Source organism: Macrotis lagotis, chromosome 7 (genome assembly GCF_037893015.1).
Source record: "Macrotis lagotis isolate mMagLag1 chromosome 7, bilby.v1.9.chrom.fasta, whole genome shotgun sequence".
NCBI lineage: Eukaryota > Metazoa > Chordata > Mammalia > Peramelemorphia > Peramelidae > Macrotis > Macrotis lagotis.
This window is the reverse complement of record NC_133664.1, coordinates 197,497,967-197,523,126: the sequence shown is the minus strand read 5'-3', so window position 1 is coordinate 197,523,126 and position 25,160 is coordinate 197,497,967. Positions and strand designations below refer to the sequence as shown.

Here is a 25,160-nt window from a genome sequence, read left to right as displayed (position 1 = left end):
TTGTTACTGTGTACAGTGTTCTCCTGATTCTGCTTATTTCTCTTTGTGTCAGTTCACTAAGCTTTTCTGAAATCATTCTGCTCATCAGTTTTTAAAGCACAATAATATTCCATCATAATCATATATTACAACTTGTTCAGCCATTTTCCAATTGATTGTCATTCTCTTGATTTCCAATTCATTGCCACCATAAAGAGATTGCTATAAATATTGTTGTACATAGAGGTCCTTTTACTTTTTTTTTTTAAATTACCATTTGTCATTTTACAGTTTTACAGTCTGGTAGAAACAAGATGATACTTCAGAGTTGGTTTTAATTTGCATTTCTCTTATCAACAGTGATTTAGAGAAATTGTTCGTTTTGGCTTTTGCAAGGCAATGGGGTTAAGCAGAGCATTCTTTCTTATGACTATGGTTAACTTTGATTTCTTCATCTGAAAACTGCCTGTTTATATCCTTTGATCATTTATCAATAGGGGACTGAGTTGTAGTCTTATAAATTTGAATCAGTTCTCTATTTGAGTTCTAAATTTGAGAAATGAGGCCTTTATCAAAGAAACCTGTAAAAATTTCCTAATCATGGTGACAGCGGTTTTGTTTTGTGCAAAACCCTTTTTATTTTAATGTAACCAAAATTATCCATTTTACTCCCCATAATGCCCTTTTTTTCATTTGGTTACAAATTCTTCTCTTGTCTATAGATCTGACAGATAAACCATTTCATGTTCCCCTAATTTACTTATGGTATCATTCTTGATATCTAAATCATGTACCCATTTTGACCATATCTTGATATATGGTGTGAGATATTTGTACTTAGTTTCTGAAAAAGATTTTTTTACTTTTCTTAGCAGTTTTTGTCAAATGGTGAATACTTTTCCTAAAATCTTGAATCCTTGTGTTTATCAAACATTAAATTACTATGGTCATTACCTGTTTGGGTATACCTAATCTAGTCCATTGATCTACCATTCTGTCTCTTAGCCAATATCTGATTGTTTTAATGATGACCACTTTGTAATATAATTTGAGCTCTTGTACAGGTAGGACACTTTCCTTCACATTTTTTTCCATTAATTCCCTTGATATTTTTTACCTTCTATTCTTTGAGATGAATATTATTATTATTATTAGGACTATAAAATCACTTTTTGATAGTTTGACTGGTATGGTTTAAATAAAGTAATTTAAGTAGAACTGTCATTTTTATTTTATTGGCTTGTCCTAATATTTCCTCAATTGTTCAGATCTGACTTTATTAATGTGAAATGTATTTTATAATTATGTTCATATAAATCCTGGGTTTGTCTTGGCAGGTAGGGTGTCAAGTCTATATATATATATATGAAATTTTTTTAGGGTTTTTTTTTTGCAAGACAAATGGGGTTAAGTGGTTTGCCCAAGGCCACACAGCTAGATAATTATTAAGTGTCTGAGTTCGGATTTGAACTCAGGTACTCCTGACTCCAGGGTCAGTGCTCTATCCACTTTGCCATCTAGCTGCCCCTCAAGTATTTTTATATGTCTATAATTATTTCAAATGGAATTTCTCTATCTCTTGCTGATAGACTTTGTTGCTAATATATATATATACAATATATATAAATTCTGAAGATTTATGTGGATTTATTTTATATCATGCAACTTTGCTAAAGTTATTAATTGATCAAAATTGCTAAAGTTGTCAATTATTTCAAGGTCAGTTAGGTGGTACTGTGGATAGTTCACCAGTCTTAGAGTCAAGAGAACCAAGCTTCAAATCTGGCATTTGACATTTATTAGCTGTGTGACCTTGAGCAAATTAGTTAATTAGCCCTGATTGCCTCACATCCAGGGCCATCTTCAATCATCCTGATTCATTATTGGCCACTGGAGAAAGTGATTTTTTTTTTTTTGCAAGGCAATAGGGTTAAGTGATTTGCTTGAGATCACACAGCTAGGTACTGTGTCTGAAACCGAATTTGAACTCATGTTCTCCTGACTCCAGGGTCAGTACTCTATCCACTGCACCACCTAGCTGCCATGTACAACATTTTCTCTCTCCTTTCACTCTGTCTCTGCTGTAAGGTAGCTGAGTGGTGAAGCAGACAGATTCCTGGCCCTGGGGCCAAGAGGCCCTGAGTCCACATACCACCCCTTAGGCCCAGCATCCACCCCAGCCCTATGGTCCCAGACAAGCCATACAATCCCAGCCCCTTGCAAGAAGTAAAAAAAGAAAACGTGTTATATCTGACCACTCTCCTCCCATGGTCCATCCTCTCTTCCATCACTCACTTGCCCCCCCTTCCTGTCCCCCTTCTCTCCTTCTTACTCCAGATGTCTATATCCCATTGAGTATATATGCTGTTTCTTCTCCTAGCCACCTGACCAATTAAATTTTAATCTATTTTTCCACAGCCCTTAACTGAATATTTTTATTACACTATGATCTGAAAAGCATGCATTTACTATTTCTGCTTTTCTGTATTTGGTTATGTTTTTAATGCCATAAATGCCATAATGGTAAATTTTTGTTTAGGTGCCAAAACCACTGAGAAAAATATCTATTTCTTTCTATTCCTATTCAATTTTCTCCAGAGTTCTATAACGTCCTCTAAATTTCTATTCATTTCTTCAACATCTTTCTTATTTTGAGATTAGAGTTATCTAGTTCTGAGAAAAGAAAGTTGAGGTCTCCCATTGGCATAGTTTTGCTATTTCTTCCTGTAATTCATTTAACTTTTCCTTTAAGAACCTGAATGCTCTACCATTTGGTACATATGTTTAGTACTGATATTACTTCATTGTCTGCTTTCAGTGAGACAGAGTTAACTTGCTTATCTCTTTTTTGCTTTTTCTTTATCTGAGATTATGATTTCTACCCCTGCTTTTTTTTTTAACTTCTCCAGTCCAGTCCCCTACTCTGTCTTTCTCTCTTCTTCAGGTATGTTTCTGGAAAACAACATAGTGTTGGATTCTGTTTTATGGGTGAGGTTATCCCATTGATATTCAGTTGCTGTCCATTCTATTTTCTCCATTTATCCTCTCTCTCTCTCTCTCTCTCTCTCTCTCTCTCTCTCTCTCCTCCCCCCACCTTCTCCCCTTTTACTGGGCTGTTCCTCAAAAGTATTTTGCTTCTGACCACCCCCTCCCCCATCCAACTTCTCTTCTATCAGCTTCCCTCAACCCTGCTTTCTTCTCCTTGTAGGGTAAGATAAATTTCTATACCCAACTGAGTGTAAATAATTTGTGTGTGTGTGTGTGTGTGTGTGTGTGTGTGTGTGTGTGTGTGTGTGTGTGTGTGTGTGTGTGTGTATTTTCCCTCTTTCAACCAATTCTGATGAAAGTAATGCTTAAATACTGCCCACCATCCCTCCATCTTCTACTTTATTGTAAAAACTCTTTTGAGCCTCTTTTATGTGAGATATTGGCCCCATTTTACCTCTCCCCTTCCTCCTCCTCTCTTTCTTACCCTTTTTCTTTTTTGGATTTCGTTCCAACAGTCAACTCACACCTATACTCTGTCTTTGTATACTTTTAACTGCCCCAATACTAATGAAATTCTTGGGAGTTACAAGTATCTTAGCTAGAAATGTAAACAGTTTAACTTTATTGAATCCCTTATTATTTTTTTGTTTTTCTTGAATCTTATACTGTAAAATCAAATTTTCTGTTCAGTGCTGGTCTTTTCATCAGGAATGTTTGAAAATCCTCTATTTCATTAAATATCCATTTCCGGGGTGGCTAGGTGGCTCAGTGGATAAAGCACCAGCCCTGGAGTCAGGAGTACCTGGGTTTGAATTTGGTCTTAGACACTTAATAATTACCTAGCTGTGTGGCCTTGGGCAAGCCACTTAATCCCATTTGCCTTGCAAAAAAAAAAAACCCTAAAAATAAATAAATATCCATTTCCCACTTGAATGAATATACTCAGTTTTGTTGTGTAGGCAATTTTTGGTTGTAATCCTGGCTTCGTTCTTCAGAACATCATATTCTAAGCCCTCTAATCTTTAATGCAGAATCTACTAAATCCTGTGTTATTCTAACTGTGGGTTTCATGATATTTGAATTTTCTCCTTGACCTGAGAACTCTGGAAGTGGGCTGTGATATTCCTGGAAGTCTTCATTTCAGGATCTTTTTCAGAAGGGGGAATGGTGGATTCTTTCAATTTCTATTTTATACTCTGATTCTAGGACATCAGGGCAGTTTTTCTGTGCAATTCCTTTGAAGATGATGTCTAGGCTCTTTTTTTGAATGATGGTTTTCAGGTATTCCAATATTTCTTAAATGGTCTCCCCATCTATTCTTCAGGTCAGTTGTTTTTTCTGGGATATTTAATATTTTCTTCTATTTTTTCATTCTTTTCATTTTATTGTTTTTGATATTTCATGTAATCATTAGCTTCCACTTATTCAAGTCTAATTTCTAAAGATTTTCTTCACTGCAATTTCAGTACATCTTTTTGTTCATTTTTGTGCTTTATCAAGTTGACCTTTTCTATGATTCTTTCACATCATGTTCATTTTCCCCTCTAATTTTTTTCTTTACCTATATAATTTCATTTAAAAAACCCTTTTTAAGTTCTTATAGAAATTCTTTTTAGGAGCCTGAAACCAATTTGCCTTTTTCTTTGAAGCTTTGTAGCTTTTTTTTTTGGCAGTTGTCTTCTGAGCTTTTTAATCTTCCTTACAATCCTAGTAATTTTCTATAGTCAAGTTCTTTTTTTGCTGTTTCCTCATTTTCCCAGACTCATTTGTGGTTTGCTGATTTTCTTGTCTTTTAACTTTATGTTGAAGTGAGGTTCTGCTCTTTAGGTGGATCACTGTTCTGTATTTTATATTTTACATGCTACTGATTTCAAAGCTAATTCCAGAAACCTGTAAATTTTCAGTTATTCCAAGCTGGTATGATATAAGGAGAAGTTTGTTCACTGTTCTCCTGGACTGTGAGTGACATGAGCACTCTCTTTTGCTTTGGAACTATCATCAGTGTGCCCCTCCCCTGTATTCTAGTGCTGCTTCTCATATGATCTGAACCTGTGACTTGGCTCCTGCATGGGTAATACAATGAAGTCCTGTATTCCATGCTAGCAAAATATCCCTGTAATTTCCTTCTGATTAGTTGTCCAGCCTTCTTACCATGGGTGAGTTTAGAGCTATTGAAAGTCTGTAAGCTGATTCAGTATGCTGACTTTCCTGGGGCCTGCCCTGTTGTTGACTTGCTGCCTGTGTTGGACTTTGCTCTACTCTCACCCAGGTGAGACATACCTTTCCTTGATCTTATAAATTCTTTTGGGCTGGAAAACTCTTTTACTCCTCCCTTTGTTGGTTCTGCAAGCATTATATTAAAAGTTGTTTGGAGGGGAATTTGGAAGAGCTTGGGCAAATCTCTGCCTTTACTCCATCCATCATTTTGACTTTGCCTTAACAAATTGTTAGGTTGAACTATGAGACGCTGAGATTGCTGGTAAAGGGAGGACAGTTATTTCTTTGTCTGCAGGACTACAAAGGGGCATATATCTGTTACCATGTTTACTCTCATATTCCCAGAAATAACTTATATTACAGCATTGGGCTACCCCAAATTGCAATTCATATAATTCAAAAGACATTTCTTTATTATCTATTATAAATATAGTGCAAGGCACTGGGGATACAAATTAGGTAAGAAATAGGTCCAGCCATCACGTAGTTTCTAATTTAGTAGGATGATGTAATACAATGTATATATGACTACATGTACAGTAACTACAATTTAAAAATAAAAGAATTAGAGTCGGAAATGCCCTGATATAAATGCATTAGAAAAAAATATGAAACAAATTGTTGAGAGAGGATGTAAGGGAAGACAATTAAGATAAACATTGGCCACAATTTAGATTTGAAAACATATCCAGAGGTTTGCCTTTCTTTTTAAATTAGGCCACATTACTTTGTAGAGATCCTGCTACCCTAGTGCCATATACTAGCTGCTCCCCATCTTCCGTCCACTTCCACAATTGCTGCTGTTTATCCTTCCTTCTTGAAGACCCAGGACGACTGGAGATGGCCCTGGATTCGAGGTAATCAGAGTTAAGTGACTTGTCCAAAGTCACAACAGCTAAGTGAATAATCAATGGTTCTTCCTACCCATTGCATCAGCTAGCTGTCCTGGTCATGTTGTGAAAGAATAATCAGAACAAAGGGGGTAAAAAAACCACGAGAAAGCCAACATTAAAGTGAGGGAAAACCCATCCAGAGCAGGATGATGCTGGGTGACCCAGGGCTCAGTCCCTGAGCCTCTCTCGGCCCACGTCTTTGGGCCTCTCCCTCCCTCCCGCCCCATGAAGTCATGTTTAACAGATGTGTCACGAACATATGAGACGCAGAAGGTTTTGCTTATGTTCCGGGTCACCAGGAAGTACGTGGACTTTAAACGAGTTAATAACCCCCACGCAGGACAATGAATGAGCACGCGGGTACCTGGGGGGCCCCGCTAATTCCACCTCCTGCCTTCTCTCCTGCCCTCTCTCCGGCCCCCTTCCGATTTCCGGGTTCTTTCCCTTCCGAGCTTCTCTACAACAATTGGCTTTTCCTGGTCCCTCCTCCCAAACCTAAACCTATCCGGCGAGAACTGGGGAACCAATGAGAGCCGCGCCTCGGGTCAGCTTTGTTTACGCTTTTTCTTACGTCATCCGCAACTTCAACCAATCGATCGGCCAAGGGGGCGGGGTCCACTTCTCGACCATTTCCTGCGCATGCAGCCGCCTCTCACTTGCTTATCTCCGCTAACATCAAGACGGACTGTTACCCGGACCAATTGGAGAGCAGGTTTGTGCCCAACCTCCTCAGGCTGTAACCAATCAGCACGCCGCACAGAGCCCTTGGGGTGGGGAATGGATGCTTGACCCCGCTTTTGGAAGGGGTCTGAGGAAGATTACAGGTTGAACGCCCAAGGAAAGCCTCGCCATTCGGCCTGGAACCTCCGGCGGGGGTCGCGGCTCTCTCCCCACCACGTGGGGCCCTCCATCCCACTCCCCTCCGCCTCAGGTCCTCCCCAGCTTCCCGGAAAGGCCAGCCCTGAGTGGTACGGCCTCTCGCCTCGTCTCGGGCCTCCGAGCCGGGAGCCCTCTTCTGCCCCCTTCCCCCCAAGCTCGGGGGGCAGGCTCCCCTTTCTGCGCGTCTCTGGACTCTCCTCCCGTGCACGGGTTCCTGAGTCCCCGCCGCAGGGGGGAGCGGGGGGCGGAGGGAGGAGCTGCTTGCTGGGGAGTGACTGAACCTTCTTAAGGTGGCGCAGGCCTGTTGTGAGCTGCCGGCCCGCAGCGGGGCGAACGGCGCCCTGTCCGGTTCTGCTTCTCCAGTTTTGGGCTTTGGCCAGGACCGAATGAAGGCCTCCCCCCCAGGCTTGCAGCCCCCAGATGCCCTACGTTACCCTCCTGCATCACCTCCAGCCCAGTCTAGGCCTCCCCAGGCTTGCAGCCCCCAGATGCCCTACGTTAGCCTCCTGCATCACCTCCAGCCCAGTCTAGGCCTCCCCAGGCTTGCAGCCCCCAGATGCCCTACGTTAGCCTCCTGCATCACCTCCAGCCCAGTCTAGGCCTCCCCAGGCTTGCAGCCCCCAGATGTCCTACGTTAGCCTCCTGCATCACCTCCAGCCCAGTCTAGGCCTCCCCAGGCTTGCAGCCCCCAGATGCCCTACGTTACCCTCCTGCATCACCTCCAGCCCAGTCTAGCCCTCCCCAGGCTTGCAGCCCCCAGATGCCCTATGTTATCCTCCTGCATCACCTCCAGCCCAGTCTAGGCCTCCCCAGGCTTGCAGCCCCCAGATGCCCTACGTTAGCCTCCTGCATCACCTCCAGCCCAGTCTAGCCCTCCCCAGGCTTGCAGCCCCCAGGTGCCCTACGTTATCCTCCTGCATCACCTCCAGCCCAGTCTAGCCCTCCCCAGGCTTGCAGCCCCCAGATGTCCTATGTTATCCTCCTGCATCACCTCCAGCCCAGTCTAGCCCTCCCCAGGCTTGCAGCCCCCAGATGCCCTACGTTAGCCTCCTGCATCACCTCCAGCCCAGTCTAGCCCTCCCCAGGCTTGCAGCCCCCAGGTGCCCTACGTTATCCTCCTGCATCATCTCCAGCCCAGTCTAGGCCTCCCCAGGCTTGCAGCCCCCAGATGCCCTACGTTACCCTCCTGCATCACCTCCAGCCCAGTCTAGGCCTCCCCAGGCTTGCAGCCCCCAGATGTCCTACGTTATCCTCCTGCATCACCTCCAGCCCAGTCTAGGCCTCCCCAGGCTTGCAGCCCCAAGATGCCCTACATTAGCCTCCTGCATCACTTCCAGCCCAGTCTGACCCCAAACTTGAGCGAGTCCCACAGAGATGACTTAAAGGAGCCACAATATGGCATTTTAGAGAGCAAGCAGTAGAGAGGAGAAACGGATTTTATTAGCCAGAGAGAAATTTAATAACCCTGCTTTATGGTTAGTCTATGTCTTCGGGCTTTGATCAATCAAAAAACAATTTAAGCCCCCGCCCTGTGCCAAACACTGAGTGCCTGCATTTCACAGAAAGGGTAGTTCCTACCCTCAAGGAGCTCATAATCGAACGAGAGACACAACCTGTGGTTTTTTTTATTTTAAATTAATATTTTGTTTTCCAATTATATACAATAGTAGTTTCTACCCATCATTTTCTGTAAGGTTTTGCATTTTACAGTCTTTCCTCCACCTTCCGTTCCCTCCCCCCATTCCCCCACAGAAGGCAGTTTGGTAATCTTTATATTGTTTCCAGGCTACACATTGATCAAAACTGAATGTGTTGGGTGAGAAATCATATCCTTGAGGAGAAAGTAAAATATGATAGAAAAATTAGGTAGTACATAAGACCCTTTTTTAATAAAAAAAAATTGAAGACTGATCTTTGTTTAAACTCCACAGTTCTGTCTCTGGGTACAGATGGTATTCTCCATCTCAGGTGCTCTAAATTGTCCCTGATTATTGCACTGATGGAATGGGCAAGTCCAAAAAGAGTAATTGTCATCCCCATGTTACCCTTAGGGTGGTATAATGTTCTTCTGGTTCTGCTCATCTTGTTCAGCATCAGTTCACACACGTCTTTTCTGAATTGCCATCTTTTCTGATTTCTAAGAGAACAATAGTGCTGCATCACATACCTATACCATAATTTGTTCAACCATTCCCCAATGGGTGGACATTCATTCAATTTCCAGTTCTTTGACAACACAAACAGGGCTGCTACGAATGTTTTTGTACCCCTGATGTCTTTGTTCTTTGCACGATCTCTTCAGGGTATATAGACCCCGTGGTATTGCTATAACGAAGGGTATGCACGTTTTGATGTTTTGATTGCTTTTTGGGCATAATTCCTGATTGTTCTCCAGGAAGACAACCTGTGTCTTTTAACCTCTCAGTACTTAGGCACTGATGCTGGAGCAAGCATTACAGGCCAAGAAGAGCCAAGATCCTGAAGGCTATGTGGGAGCTGTCCCAGGAGAGTGTGAGCCTGTTAGGAACTGATGCTGAGTAAATGAGGAGGCAAGTGAGAAAGGCCGGACGACTGCTGTCAGCCGAGTGACCAAGCATGACTCCAGGACAGTTAGATGAAGTGTGCTCCCTAGTCCTTGACAGAGCGGCCACGGACCCAAGCTGCCTGTAAGAGACGTTTTGGACCGAGCCAACGTGAGGATTTGTGTTGACTGTGCCCGAGTCTGTTTGTCACAAGGGCCTGGGGGTGGGGCAGAGGGCAGGGGGCAGTCAGGCTAGAGAAGCCAAAAACCAAAAATGAGAAGTAACACAAGGGCCGGTGCGCGGCGCATCGCGAGGGAGCCGAAGGGGCCGTGCCCGGCGCCCGGGGAAGGGGAAGGGGCCGTGCCCGGCGCCCGGTTACCGGGGAAGGGGAAGGGGCCGTGCCCGGCGCTCGGTTCCCGGGGAAGGGGCCGTGCCCGGCGCCCGGTACCCGGGGAAGGGGCCGTGCCCGGCGCCCGAGGAAGGGGAAGGGGCCGTGCCCGGTACCCGGGGAAGGGGCCGTGCCCGGCGCTCGGTTCCCGGGGAAGGGGCCGTGCCCGGCGCTCGGTTCCCGGGGAAGGGGCCGTGCCCGGCGCCCGGTTCCCGGGGAAGGGGCAGTGCCCGGCGCCCGGGGCGCGGGCTGGCGTCCTCCCCCCGCTCCGGGGCTCAGGCTAGTTCCGGCCGCCTCCGGCGTGGGGGGCCGAATCCCGCCTCCTGCGAGCCGCCGGCCCGGATCTCCTTTCGCGTGAGCGGTTCCCCCCGGGATCCCTCCGAAGGCGCCCGCGCCCCCGCCAGCCCGCGCGCTCCTCCAGGCCGGGGGGGAGGGTCGGCACCCAGGGGGCGGGGAGCGGAAGCCGGTGCCCGGGCGGAGGGCCGCGCGTCGGCGCCGGCCGCCCCGGGGCTGGCATTCGGGCGGGGACGGCGGCGGCGGCTGCGAGCCGCGCAGGGTCGCCCCTCCCCCGCCCGCGCCCGCGCCCGCTCCCCACACGGCGCCCGCGGCCGCCCGCGGATGGAGCGTCTCGGGTGATCCGGCGCGGCCGCTCCCGCGGGATGGGTGGCTGGGGGTGGCGGCTGTTTCGCCGGAGGGACCGGGGCTGGGGCGGCCGCCCGGGCCGCGGGGACATCGATGGCAGCCCTGCCAGCTCCCCGAGCCTCCTTAACCCGCGCGAGGAGACGCCGGCCGTGACTGCCGGGCTGGGCCGGGAGGCGGGGACAGGAGGGGAGGGGGGCGAGGAACCGCGCGGCCGCCGGGGAGGAGCCGGGGCCTGCAGCGGAGCGCGGCCGGAGCCCGAGCCCAGCCCGGGCAGCGCGCGCCTGCTCGCCGGCGCCCCCGCTCTCGCCGAGTCCGGATAGCGCGGCGCCCGGGGGGGGCGGCGGCGCGGGCAGCGGCGCGGGCAGCCCCGCGGGCCCCGGGCACAGGCCGCCGCCGCGGCGCCCCCGCGCCCGGCCCCCGCCCGGGGCCAAGGCCCAGCCGGGCAGCCTCCGGGCGCCCCCCGCGCGCCGCGCCCGCTCGCTAGTGGCGGCCTTCGCGGGCCGGGCCGGGCCGGGCCGGGAGGGGAGGGGAGGGGAGGGCGCCCCGGGCCCGGGAGAGGCCCCCCCCGACCCCGCCGCCTCCGAGACGTAGAAAGTGGACCGGGGCAGCGCCTCGCCCCCGGATCCCCCCGCGGACGGGCGCCCCGCGCCCCTGACGGAGCCGACTTTGAGGGGAGGGGGACTCCCCCAGAGGGGAGGAGACAACCCGGGGCCGGGCGAGGCTCCTCCCCTTCCCCCCAGGATCGCCGCCGAGGCCTGGGGGGTCTGCCAGCTCCCGCAGGTGGGCCCTCCCTCGCCCCCCGCCGCGGCCCCGCCTTCTCGGGGGCCTCCCCGTGCCACCCCAAGCGGGCACAGCCCGCGGAGAGCCGCCGAGGATGGGGCCCGGGGCCTGCCCCTGAGGAGAGGCGCCCCTCCGGGCCCGGACGCCGGCGCCAGGGGCTTCCCTTCCCTCGGCTGGAGGAGCTCGGAGGCAGGTGAGTAATGCCTGGGCCGCGCGGCTCCCTCCCTGCCCTCTCCTCCTCCTCCTCCTCCTCCTCCTCCTCCTCCGCTGCCCTGGGCAGAGCCAGAGGGTGGAGGTCCGGAGTCTGGTTTCCACTTCGGGGAAGTTGGTCTTTGTGGGCCAGGGAGCTGCAGAGGCCTCGGGGGGAGAAGGGCTCGCCCAGCCTGGGCAGATGGACCGGGAGGTGGAGCTTCCCCCGGCCGAGACCCCGGGAAGTGGGTTCCCTGCAGTTTGGGGAGGGGTAGAAGCTCCCCCCGTCCCCAAGCGGCCCTTGCCGTGCGTGCTGCTGGGGCGGGGGAAGAGCATCCGAGGGGGGACATCACAAATCAGCATCACCAGCAACCTCTCAGGCCCGTGCAAGTCTGGATTTTGCTTTCATTCACCTATGACATTTTAAAATGCTTGTTTATTTTGGTGGAGGCAATCTGGGTTAAGTGACTTGCCCAGGGTAGGTCTCTGAGGGCCAATTTGAACTCAGGGCCCGGCTGCCCTCCCTCCCCCCCTTTAAAACAATTTCCTAAAGCACTTAAGTGCCTTCCATGGACCAGGTCTGACAAGCCTGGATAGATCACACTTGATAGATCCTACAGCTCTGTTTCTTTCCTGATGTCTAGACCATAGACCTAAAGAGTAAACTTAGACAGCTTATAGTCCCGTGAAATTCTAACTTTCCTCCTAGCCCCTTATGTGTTTGGAGAATTAAAGCACGATCATCATGGGTTACTTATAGCACTAGAAGAGACCTCAGAGATCATCTTATTCCTTCCTTTCATTTTACAGATAAGGAAACAGCTCTAGTGAGTAAAGGGATTTATTTGCCTGGGTTCTCACATAGTGCAATTTGGGAATTAACCCAACTTTTCTGACTCCAAATCTTTGTCATCTTTGCACCATACTATGCTGCCAATTATTTTTTTTAAGATTCAACATCTTCCAGGAGTTTCATTTAGAGTTACGACTGCAAGGGTGAGGGCAAGTGTCATGGAAAGCCTCCCTCCTCAGCCTCTCCATCACTGGATGGGATCATTTCCCTCCCATAGCTAAGTAGAAACTATCATTTAAGAGTTGGGATCTTAGAGGTCACCTAGTCCGAACCCTGATTTTTCAGATGAGCTATCAGGAAAAGAGAGGTTATATGACTTGTCTAAAGACACAAAGCTGGTAGGAGGCTTGAGTCTCCATTAAGTCCCCCAAAAGTATGAAATACCTGGTAGTCAGTAGATTGCAAAGACTTGAGGAGAACCAAAGAAGGCCCTATACCACTGTGCCCCAGGGCTTCAGTCCCAGTATGACTGTACTTCAGGTGAGAACTAGTATGCTGTAACCGGAAAGGGATATGTATCATCAGCAAGAAGTTCTCTCAAAAGAATCTTTCCATCAAGGAGATTGTGACCTCTAAGAAATGTCTTAGATTAAAGTTCACTTCCAGAAAAACCTCAAGTAGTTTCTTTCTAGGTCATGGTCTGGGGTAAATGCTCCTCAGCTTGTATACAAGCTTTTTTTAGAGTGCTGAAGGAAGTCAAGGTTGCAGTAGAGAAGACATTGCTCCAAACTAGCAGGGAGCTTGGGAACTCCCTCCTCTTGACCCTTAGCCTGTCTCCTGCCAAACTATCCCTTCAGATCTCAACCTCTCTTTTTTTTTTCCTTTTATCATCAGGGTCATTGAGTTAGCTGGATGACTCCAAGCCTATGAGGCACCTTATCTTTTTTGATGTTTTCTAGCCTTTGCCCTCTGCTTTATCCATTCCCACCCATCCCATAGCATGGATGACTAACTATGCTTTGTCCTCCTGCTGCTCCACCTCTACCCCAATCTCAGGGTGGACTTTCCAAGCTCCTGAAATTGCTTCTCAACTCTGAAATAGCATTCTTATTTGGAGGGAGTGATAGGATCAGATCTGATGGATTAGATGTGGACCAAAGGGAATGGACTTCCCAAAGGGAAATGGGTGGGGTGAGATTTGAGTATCAATATTTCTGAGGAGGCATCTTTGGATGCACATATTGGTACATTATCTGACCGATAATACAAATGTATGTCTCCATGTATCTTATTTGAAGTGTGTATATGACTGGTATGATTGAACCCAACTGCAAATATTTAACCAGAATCATGTTTCTAGTGGGTTCTGTAACATGGGGTAGACCCTTGGGAGTCCTGGTGAGGTATAGACATAGACCTTTTGATCTCATAGAAAATATTCTTGGTCTCTCAAATAAGTTATCTCAGATTGATTGGAAGAAAATACTATGCTATTGTGGGGATGGTGACTGCTTTTTGCAGCCTGATGTCTTTGAAAGATTGCAGAATGTTAATTAGAAATATCAGAGTTTGAAGTCACCCAGAGATATTTGAGCTTTCACCCCAAGAACTTTTCATTCTGGCAAGATACAGCTTTGCTCTGAGAGCTTCTCTCTTCTCCCAAAGCACCTGACCATCTGGTCAAAAAAATTTATTTTCCAGTACCCCAGCTACATGGGGGACCTGGATCACAGATCAACTTAAATGCCGCCTTTCTAATCTGTGCAGTCAGGTGGAATGATGAGTTTGGTAGAGGAATATAGATTGAAAGATTGTTTGATCTAATGCAACTCCATTATTTTGTAGATGACAAAAAGGACTGAGAGTGGTTAAGTAGGTTGCCTAAGCTCACGCAGATTAGTGACTAGAAATTCTGGAATTTGAATACATCTCATTGAATTTGTATTTGAATGCATTGAGGATCAAGTTACCGAGTTCCTAAAACTGTCCACATCTGGGCAGTCTGGTCCATGCTTATCCTTAGATAAAACTCTTTGACCTGGTCAGAGTTAGAATGATTCTAGCTCTGAAAAAGAAACTTGAATGAACCCAAATAATTTGGTAGCCAAGTTGAATGAACCCAGCAAGTTTTAGCATTTTTCTATTAAATCCTTTCCTTGTTCTCTCTCTCTCTCTCTCTCTCTCTCTGTCTCTCTCTCTCTGTCTCTCCCTTCCTTCCTCTCATTCATTTTTCTTTCTTTTCTTCCATCCATTCACCTTTCTTTTCCAAATTGATACTATCAATGGGTAAGCCTTTTGATCTCAAAGAAATTATTCCTGGTTTCTCAAAGAAGTTATTCCAGATTGATTGGAAGAAAATACTAGCTCTGAAGTCGGAGGACCTGGGTTCAAATTCTCCATCTTATGATCACTACCTCTTTGATCTTAAGCAAATCATTTAACTTGCCTAGGCCTCAGTTTCTCATCTGCAAAATAAGGGGTGGTGGTGGTGGTAATGGTTTAAGTTAGATGATCTTCCAGTTTCATGTCTATGATCTTATTCAAGGGAGAGGATAAAGGAGGGGAGAGAATAATTAAGTGCCTCCTGGCAGTTTTACAAATATTATCTTATATGAGCATCTCAACAACCCTGGGAGGTAGGTACTCTTATTATTTCCATTTTACAGTTGAGGAAACTAAGACAAAGAAGAGCCTGGGGTCACATAGCTAATAAATGTCTGAGGCCAGATCTGAACTCAGGTCTAACAGATTTCAGACCCAGGTTCTATCCACTGTGCTACCTAAGTATGTGTGTGAGAGGCAACCTGGTTATAGTATAAAGAACTTTGAATTTATCGTTGAGGCTTGAGTCTGAATCCCAGCTTAAGAGCAGTTGGATCTCAGATAAATTCCTGCCCTTCTGAGTCTCTTTTTTCTAAAAAAAAGTGGAGATAATACTCCTAGGAGTGGAAGCAGGCATTGATTATTTACACTCCTTAAAGGAGTGTGACAATGTAGGTTATTTGGAGTGTTCATTTTATTTAGGGAGGCATTGTGGGGATAAAGAGCTGTCCCAGCAGAACCTTTTGGGACACTTCCAGGCTAGGACCCTGGGTAAGTCATTTAAACTGAGGACCTTTACAGATGAAAAGAAAGCTGACCTTAGAGTCAGGAAGATCTTGGTTTAAGCCTGGCCTCTGACACATCCTCACTTCAATGGGTCAGACAGCTGATCTGCATTGATAAAAGGCATATCTCTACTTAGAGCTTCCCACTTGGTGAAGTTACAGGTCTGGCAGAAAAATCTTAGTAGCACAAATATCATGAGTCAGTTTGCTGGGCAAAGTGTGTATCTACTTAGCAATTTAGCTAGTATTTATGAAAGGGAAAAACCAATTTTTTTTACTACCCCCTACTCATCATTCTCAGATAGCGTGTCGATATCGGAAAACCTGGTCCTTTAAAAATTAATTTTTCTCTAAAAATGAAAATATATTCTCTCTGTACTTCCCCCATATTTAGAAAAAAAGAAAAACAAAATCCTTGCAACAAATTTGCTTAGTCAAACAAAACCAATTCCTTCAATGGCCATGTTCAACAAACACCTTTCTGTCAGAAGTAGATAGCATGACTATCTCAGCTCCTGGTAAGTTTTTACCAAAGAGGATGTGGCTTAGTTTAGGTTCTGTTGCAATTTAGTGGCATGAATCCCCCCCTGGAAGTAAGAAAGGTCTAGACTAGTAGCATTAGGAGAGGGGAGGGGAATGATGAAAGAAAGAGAAGTCTAATAGTAGCTCATGGCATTATTTGGGGAGTGTGGAGGATATGATAGATAGGAGCGCAATAAGGCTTCATTACTTATTTCAGTGTTTGAAGATGGAATCGTGGGCAGGGGTGATAGTCCGGTTCTTTATTGAAGAGGTCACCGTTGTTGTGGAGTGGGAAAGATGGTTAGGTGTGTTTGGGGAGTTGATGGCAGCATTGGGGATAGAATTGAGGTGACACGTTTGGGAATGACTTTTATGGGAACAACTGGAGGGTAAGGAAAAAAGGATGGGTTAGAGGAGAATGGAAACAGGATCTCCAGCTTTAGCCAGGTGTCCCCCCAGCAGCAGGCGGCCTCTTCCTCCAGGGACACCCTGGCCCGGCTGCTCCGGGCAGCGCCGAAGGCCAAGTGCCCCAACATGCTCCTGCCCAGAGGTAGGGCGGTTTTTGCGTGGAGTGTCCTGGGGCTTTCCATGTGCTGCTTCTCGAGCTGTTCGGCGGAACTTCGGCCCCCACAGCCCGGCCTCTGGCCCCGGCCCTGCCTCCCCCGGCCCGGCCCCGGCCCCGGTCCTGCCTTCCCGGGCGCCGGCCCTCCCTCCCCGCCCTCCCTCCCTCCCCGCCCTCCCTCTCCTGGCCCTCCCTCCACCCCCGCCCTCCACCCCCCCCCCCCGCCCTCCACTGCCTGGGTGAGGGCTGGCGTTGGTGCCCGCGGGGCCGGGCCGGGCCGGGGGAGGAGGCGCTGCCGGTGCCACAGCTCCCCCGGCTGTCAGCTCGGCCCCCCGCGGCGCTAAGGTGTTGCCCTCAGTTCCCGGGAGCCGGGCCCCGCCCCTGCGTGGCACCTGGGTGTGCCGCGTGTGTGGACGTGCCCGGGGCGCCCAGGTGGGGTGCGGGGCGTGGGGGGGCTCGTCCTTTTGGAGTTAAAGGCGGATGGAAGCCTTCACGGACGGAGCCTGCGGCGCCGAGGGGCCCGGGTCCTCCCCCAGCTGGGCCGGGGCGCCGCCGGGGGCTTCCGGTGCAGAGGCCGCTCCACAGGTGCCCCTCACCTGCCCTGGTTGTCCGTCCCGAGGCCGCGCCCTGCAGCCTCCTCCCGGGCAGCCGGGCCCGGACTCCGCGCGCGCTGGGAGGGCGAGGAAGGCCGCAGGAGGGAGCCGCGGAGCTGGGCTCGGCGCCCCGCCGTGCCCATTTTTAGAAGCCGGTGCCCGCGCAGCTGGGTGTGTCCCGTCCCGCCGTGCCCTGGCGCAGGAGTGCTGGGCACGGGCGGGGCAAGGTGTGTGCAGGCCGGCCTACCTGCAACGCGCACATGCGTGTCCCTGTGTGTCTGTGTGTGTGTCTGTGTGTCTGGTGTCTTTTATTTGTGGGTGTGCAGGATGCCCTGCCTCAGTGTACGCGTGAACAGGACTGGAAAGGCAGAGCCTTGGACTGCCTCCTCCGGGTGCCCCTGAGCATGACCTTGTGGTCTCACTCTGAATCGGGCAGGTCACCTAACCCTGACTGTCTGGCATCGTCGTGATTCACGTCCTTCCTCTGGACCCAGGTGGCTCTAGAGAAGGAAGGGAGGCTGGTGACTTAACAGGACACCCCCTCAATCATTGGATTCACAGGCTTGTCCACGACATCACCTCCCTCAGGTCGTGGTCTTCTGTCAAAATGGACAAACATACAGACTGCACCCATGTAATTCATTCTAATTGGCATAGATCCTGCCTGTGTGAGTGTTAGCCTTGGAATCTGCCCTTTGTTTACCTTTGGGCACAAGTCACTTATCTTCTCCAGGCCTCAGTTTCCTCACTTGTAAAATGAAGGCACTTGTATTCCAAACTTTCTTCTAGACCTAAAACAAATGATTCTAGGAGCCCAAGTAGCTTTTCCTCACTGTTGACAGTTTACATTCAGGTTTTAAAACTTGCTTTATTGGAGAGCCCTGGTTCTAAAAGCGTAGTCTCTGGACTCCTGAAGTTCTCTTTAAGGGGAATTCCTGATATTAAAATTCTTTTTATAATGAACTAAGACATTATTTGGGTACTAAAGTGCTCCTTCCCAACCACATAGGCCAGATTTTTCTTGATATATTTCAACCAAAAGAACATAACAGGCAGTGCAGAAGAAAGGATATTCCTTCTTGTCTTCTATTAAGCTAAATATTTTATTTTTTTATAATTTTGGTACGTAAAAGATTTTATTTATTTTGAGTTTTACAATTTCCCCCTAATCTTACTTCCCTCCCCCACCCCCCACAGAAGGCAATTTGCCAGGCTTTACATTGTTTCCATAGTATACATTGAGCCAAATTGAATATGATGAGAGAGAAATCATATCCTTAAGGAAGAAACAAAGTATAAGAGATAGCAAGATTAGACTATAAGATATCAGTTTTTTTTCTAAATTAAAGTTAATAGTCCTTGGTCTTTGTTCAAACTCCACAATCCTTTCTCCGGGTGTAGATGATATTCTTCCTCACAGACAATCCCAAATTGTCCCTGATTGTTGCACTGATGGAAGGTTGATCATCACCCCCATGTTGGTGCTAGGGTGTGCAGTGTTTTTCTGGTTCTGCTCATCTTGCTCAACATCAGTTCATGCAAATCCCTCCAGGCTTCCCTGAATTCCCATCCCTCCTGGTTTCTAATAGAACAATGGTGTTCCATGACATACATATACTACAGTTTGTATTAAGCTAAATTTTAAAGATATTTACAAAAATGTGTAAAACAATTCCACTTTTCTGATTTGTTGTAAATACTATATATTTTTCATAAAAATATTATTTATGTTTATATGTAGTGGTTTTATTTTGAATGAATGAATATATAAATATTTTAAAAATTCATCATTTTAAATTTCTGCCAAGGTAACTATCAGTAGGCATAACCCATGTAAGCAAAAACTCCTCAGCAATTTTTAAGATTTGGGATTGGGGCAGCTAGGTGGTGCAGTGGATAGAGCACCAGCCCTGGATCCCACCTCAAATACTTAATAAGTACCTAGCTGTGTAATCTTGGACAAGTCACTCAACTCCATTGCCTTGCAAAAATAAAAAACTTTTAAAAAGAGTATAAAAGGATCTTGAGACTCCAAAATTTAAGAACCACTAAGAGAGCTGAGGAACTAAGCAGTTGTGATTTTTGAGCTATTTACCTATCTCTTCTGAGTTTGGAGAACAGTTTAGATTCCTTTTTAGCTTCTGCCTCTAAAGGAAGAGTTCCTTCTATTTTTTATCAGGATAGGATGGAGGATGAGGCTGAATTGCCATGATTCTTTTAGATCATGGTTAGATGGTGGAATATTTATTGGGGCTTATGAGAATGAGGTAAAATGATTAAAAGTTGTTCTTAAAGAAGTTTGAGGAAATGATAGCAGTATGAAAATTTTTTAAGGGATTGGTATTAGAAGGCACTCCTCAGGAGCTAGACTATTTCAATTAATCATTCAATGAACACTTAAATACATATGATGTACAAGACACTATATTGTGATATATGAAGACACGCATACACACTCACCCCACACACTGTATTCATTCATCCCATTCTTTTCCCATCTTTACTCTTCTGTAGAACCTGGCAGCACCATGGCTTCTGACCTGGAGAGCAGCCTCACCTCCATAGATTGGCTTCCCCAGCTGACCCTTCGGGCTACCATTGAGAAACTGGGGGGAGCCTCACAAGCTGGGCCACCTGGAGGTAGCCGTAAATGCCCGCCTGGTTCACCTACGGATCCCAATGCTACCCTGAGTAAGGATGAAGCAGCTGTCCACCAGGATGGCAAGCCTCGATACAGCTACGCCACACTTATTACATATGCTATCAACTCCTCCCCAGCCAAGAAGATGACCCTCAGTGAGATTTATCGCTGGATCTGTGATAACTTCCCTTATTACAAGAATGCTGGCATTGGCTGGAAGGTAGGACTGTCTCTGTTGGTCATGCTTTGGTTCTCCACAGCCATGCCTTCTTCCACCCTTATCTCTTTCTCATCCAGCTTTGCTTTATTCTATTCCAGCACAGGGAGATAGGGACTTTTAGACAGTATCTTTTGCTCAGATCTCCTGCCTTATTTTCAGTTAACTTGATCATAGTAAAATTATAGCTGCAAGGTATGCCAGGCATACTTTAGAACCTTAGAGTCTCTTGGCTATTTTTGCTTTCCCTACTATCTCAGTTTCCCCCCCCCCTGCAATAGAACATTTTTTTTTTCATCTTATACTTCAGGACAGGATTGCCATCAAATTTCTTTGTCTATGTGGCCATCCTGTCTTTTAAAAAATAATACATTTGTACTAATATCTTCTTTTGTTTTGTCACATACATTTCCCATTATGTATCCCTTTATTCCTCTGGAATTGTCCCTTATAACAAAGCATAAAAGGGGGGGGGAAGTTCAGCAGAATTAACCATTACATAAAGTTTGACATTATTTGCTATGTCCCATACTTGTAGCTCCTGCAGACACAAGTAGGTGCCTTCTCATATTTGTTTCTTGGAGCCAAGCTTGTCCATTATAATTTCCATATGGTTAAGCTTGATAGTTTTATTGTTCTTTCTATTTACATCATTGAAGTTGCTTTGTATATTGTTTTATGGGTCCTATTTATGTCACTTTGTATTGTTTCATATGACTTACTTTGCTTTTCTGTATTCATTTTATTGTTTCTTACAGTATATAATATTCCATTATATTCATGAACCACAGCTTTTTCAACTTTTCTCAAGCTGAAGCATTTAGTTTGTTTCCAGTTTTTTGCTATTTTATTATTTTTTTTTTTTAGATTTTTTTCAAGGCATGGGGTTAAGTGGCTTGCCCAAGGCCACATGGCTAGATTATTATTAAGTGTCTGAGGTCGGATTTGAACCCAGGTACTCCTGACTCCAAGGCACTAGTGCTCTATTCACTGTGCCACCTAGCCACCCCTTTTTGCTACTTTAAAAAATGCCCTATAAAACATTTTGAAGTTTAAATTTTGTCTTTTTATGATAGATTTCATGGATGTTTTGGTTGTCTTTTATCATAATTCCAAATTGCTTTCCAGAATGTTCAAAATCAGTTTTCAGCTCTGCCAACAGTGCATTAGTGTGCTGCCTGTCTCTCTTTAGTTCCTTCAATATTGACTGTTTCTAGTCTTGTATTATATTTGTCAATTGGTAATCATATCTTGGGAAAATATGACATCCATAGAAAAGTGACAGTAATGAAACTACTTCCGACTATAGCAGCTTATTTTTAGGGAATTTAGAAGTGGATAAGTTGTTTAATTGGAGATAAGAAAGCATGGTCTATCTGTCTTGCAAAAGAGAAGATCCTGTGTCCTCAGTAATTTTTTTTGAAGTTATTTTGAAAAAAAATCTCAACTTTTCAGTTGTTGAATGGGAATTGAATGTGTAGGTTTCCTTCACTTTTTAATTTCAGAAGTCTTTTTTATTAAACAGCTACTAAGTATAAGACCCTAGAGATACAAAGAAAAGATGAAAAATAAATTCCACCTTCAGGAAACCTATATTTTAGTGGAAGAAGAATGATATAGGATTTATTTGTTTTGAACTTAAAACACCAGAAGAAATCATTTTCATACACACAGCAGAACCCAAAAAGAGGGTTCTCTGTGAAACCATTGGTTGCCATTTCATACTTTTTGCTTTAAAAATATAGATAATAGGTGGCAGCTAGGTGGCACAGTGGATAGAGCACCAGCCCTGGAGTCAGGAGTACCTGAGTTCAAATCCAGCCTCAGACACTTAATAATTACTTGGGCAATCCAGTTAACCCCATTTGCCTTGCAAAAACCTAATATTATATATGTATGTATATCTTAAATTCTATATGTTACTTTTAAAACTATCCTGATTCTCTGTGTTTCCTTATGGATTTTCTTCTGTGCATTTAAAAATTGTTTCAATAGTCCAAGTGAAAGAAATGAGGGGGGGGGAACCCTTTATAACAGATAGGGAAAAAAAAGCAAAACTAATCTACATGGTGGCCATGTCCAAAAATGCCTCTTTCTATACCTTCATTTCTCAGTCCTCCAGAGATGTGGTTAGTCACTGAAATGATCATAGTTTTAAGTCTTTCAAATTTATTTATTTTTATTATGTTGTGGTTCTTAAATAAATTGCTCTTCTGGTCTATTCAATTTACTTTGCATCAGTTGTCTCCAGTGTTGTTTCTTACTGGTCAGTAATATTCCCTTACCTTCATATATCATGCCTTATTCACCTATTACCCAGTTATCTAAGATGCAGTATAAGGTATCTTATATTCTTTTTCTTTTATTACTCTTTTATACCCCCCCCCCTTTCAGGATCAGGGGGTTTGTTTTGCTTATACCTTTTAACTCCTTGGTATTATCTTCTGTCTTAAAACTCCTTCATACAATATCCCTGATTCCCCACCACCACCATTGAGTTTGATAATTTGTATATATATTCAACCTTCTTGTGTTCTTTTCACATAAAAATGATTTTCAGCTGATACCCAGTCTCCCCCGCCATTTGAATACTCTTCAATTATGAGAAATGGCAAATTTTACCCTATTATTCCTTCTTTTTACACTATGACATTCCTTTTATCCTTCCTTCTCAATATATTTCCATGACTTTTGTTTTTTAGTCTTTTTTGCAAGTCAAATGGGGTTAAGTGGCTCGCCCAAGGCCATACAGCTAGGTAATTATTAAGTGTCTGAGACTGGATTTGAACCCTGACTCCAGGCCCGGTGCTTTATCCACTGCGCCACCTAGCCGCCCCTCCATGACTTTTTAAAAATTTAACTTCATTTATACCCTTAAGAAGACATTGAAGTTCTGAAGGGATTCATTTCTTCCCCCTCTCATTAGTGTCAGCTTTATTCCATCATATGGTTCCTCCAATTTACTCTTATAAATTGACTTTATGAAATTTCTTTGAATTCTTTTCATTTCGCATTTCCTGCTTAATTGTGGTCATTTCATCATGAATGTGTGAATGAAAGATTCTTCTCCTCCTCTTTCCTCTTCTTCTTCTTCTTCTTCTTCTTCTTCTTCTTCTTCTTCTTCTTCTTCTCCTTCTTCTATTAAATCCTGTAGGATTATACTTAGCTTTGGTAGGGTAAATTATTCTTGGTTGTAAGCCTATCTCTTTTGCTTTTGGGGATATCAAATTCCAGTATCTCCTGATGTTTAAATTAGAAGCTATTGGCTGTTTTGTGATCTTGACTCTAATTCCTTATATTTTATTGTTTCTGGGTTTTTGCCATATTTTTTTCTTTAGTGTGGTAACTCTGGTTTTAGACTGTGACATTCCTTTTTTTTAAAGTTTTTTTTTTTGTAAGGCAGTGGAATTAAGTAGCTTGCCCAAGGCCACACAGCTAGGTTAATTATTGTCTGAGGACAGATTTGGATTCAAGTACTCCTAACTCCAGGGCTGGTGCTCTATCCATTGTGCCACCTAGCTGCCCTTAGACTGTGACATTCCTAAAGACTTACTTATGTTTTCATTATTTTTTAACTTTGCTTTTGAATTCTGATTGATCTGGGAAATTTTTACTTATAATCTTCTGAACTGTAGTGTCTAGGCTTTTTTTTTTTAAATCATGATGGGGTTAAGTGGCTTGCCCAAGGCCACACGGCTAGGTAATTATTAAGTGTCTGAGGTCAGATTTGAACCTAGGTACTCCTGACTCCAAAGGCTGGTGCTCTATCCACTGTGCCACCTAGCCGCCCCCATTCTTTTTTTTAATTAAAATTTTTTTTCAATTAACTTTTTTTCTTTCTTCTACTCCCACGCAATCCTAGTAGGAGAAAGAAAAAGAAAAGCAAGACCAATGTAATAAATACTCATGGTCAAAAAGAACAAATTCTTATATTGATCATGTCCAAAAATGTCTCATTCTGCATATTAACAACTTCTTTAAGGAAATGATAGCATTCTTCAAGTGATTGATTTTTATTAAGTCTATTCAGGGAGTCCATTAATTGGCTTAGGTTTACTATTTTCTTTTCTAATTTTTCTAATTCTTTGAGAATTTTTTTACAAAAATCTCATTAATTTTTTCTAGGTATTTATGGGAAAAATCCAATTTCCCCCCTTTGAATTACTGATTACAGTTATTACGGAGTAAATTGTTTCTTCTTTGGGGAAAGTATCTAGACATGCAATAATTTTTGATATCAGATAATATTTTCTTTAGTTTACCTATCTTTCCAGCTTTAGTTCATAAATTGGGACTTGTCTAGCCATGGCTAATATTCTCTCACTTTGTTGCTCTTTTGGATAGTTGCAGAGGACCCAGCTTGGTTTTGCCTTGGACTTCTATACAGACCTCTACCTCCTGGATTAGGCTCCTGTGAATCTTTAAGGGTCACATCTTCAGGACCTTTCTTTATTCGCAGAATATAGTTTTCGATTTTCTTGCTCTGAGTACTGCCATTCTTATTCCCCAGTTGGCAAATACTATGAATCAGGGCTTGACTTACTGGACCAGGAGAACTCCTACTAGAGTTAAATTTATGTCTTTAAGAGCATAAATAAATAAATAAAAGTGGAAAAGTATCTCAACAATGAAAGATTAATTAAGCAGGGAACAGGAACTTACTTTGTCCTATCAAAGTTTGTCTTTTCAAAGATTATCTAGGCTTAGGCAAGTGATAGAAGAAATATTGATAATACATTTTCAGAGAATTAGTATTAAGCATTTACCAGCCAGATATATCAAGGATTTACTGCTTGTTAGGGCAACACCTTGTCTGGAAATTCTTTATTTCCTAGGCAAGCAGTTGGCTCCTGAAATTTTAAGTCAAAAATTAGATGTGGAAGTTTCTTTTTCTTTGGATATATACTTCCAAGGCTAGTTTTTGGATTCATTATCATCTAAGTGTTCTTTCAATTGCTGGCTTATGCCACTTATTTTTGAGAGGACAAAGTGAGTAGATTCCTATTTCTCATTTAATTAATCCTTCATTGTCGAAACACTTTTCAAGTGTTTGTCACTTTCATTTATTCATTTATTTATCTCTATCTATCTGTTTATCTATCCATGCCCTTATAGACATTAATTTAGCTCCAGTAGGAATTCTCCTGGCCCAGTTGGCTGCTGCCAATTGACAGATGACTTCTTTAAATCTGGTGAAGGTCATTCGACACGTTTGTTTGCTTTTTCCTTTTTTTTTGTATTTTATTTT

General features: G+C 44.9%; 1 protein-coding gene across 6 annotated transcripts in view; it reads left to right on the top strand.

Annotated features, from left to right (window-relative positions):
- The window catches only part of FOXJ2 (forkhead box J2), a 287,675-nt gene that overhangs the window by 235,466 nt on the left and 27,049 nt on the right, over positions 1-25,160 (top strand). For 3 of the 6 annotated variants that reach the window (XM_074194385.1, XM_074194386.1, XM_074194384.1), the window contains exon 2: positions 19,569-19,915. In XM_074194385.1, the coding sequence (XP_074050486.1) occupies positions 19,583-19,915 (333 nt within the window). In that variant the 5' untranslated portion in view covers positions 19,569-19,582. Of the gene's footprint in view, positions 1-6,393; positions 6,790-9,364; positions 9,650-11,102; positions 11,482-19,568; positions 19,916-25,160 lie in introns of those variants that run through there. The other 3 variants (XM_074194382.1, XM_074194383.1, XM_074194387.1) reach the window with 3 other exon arrangements.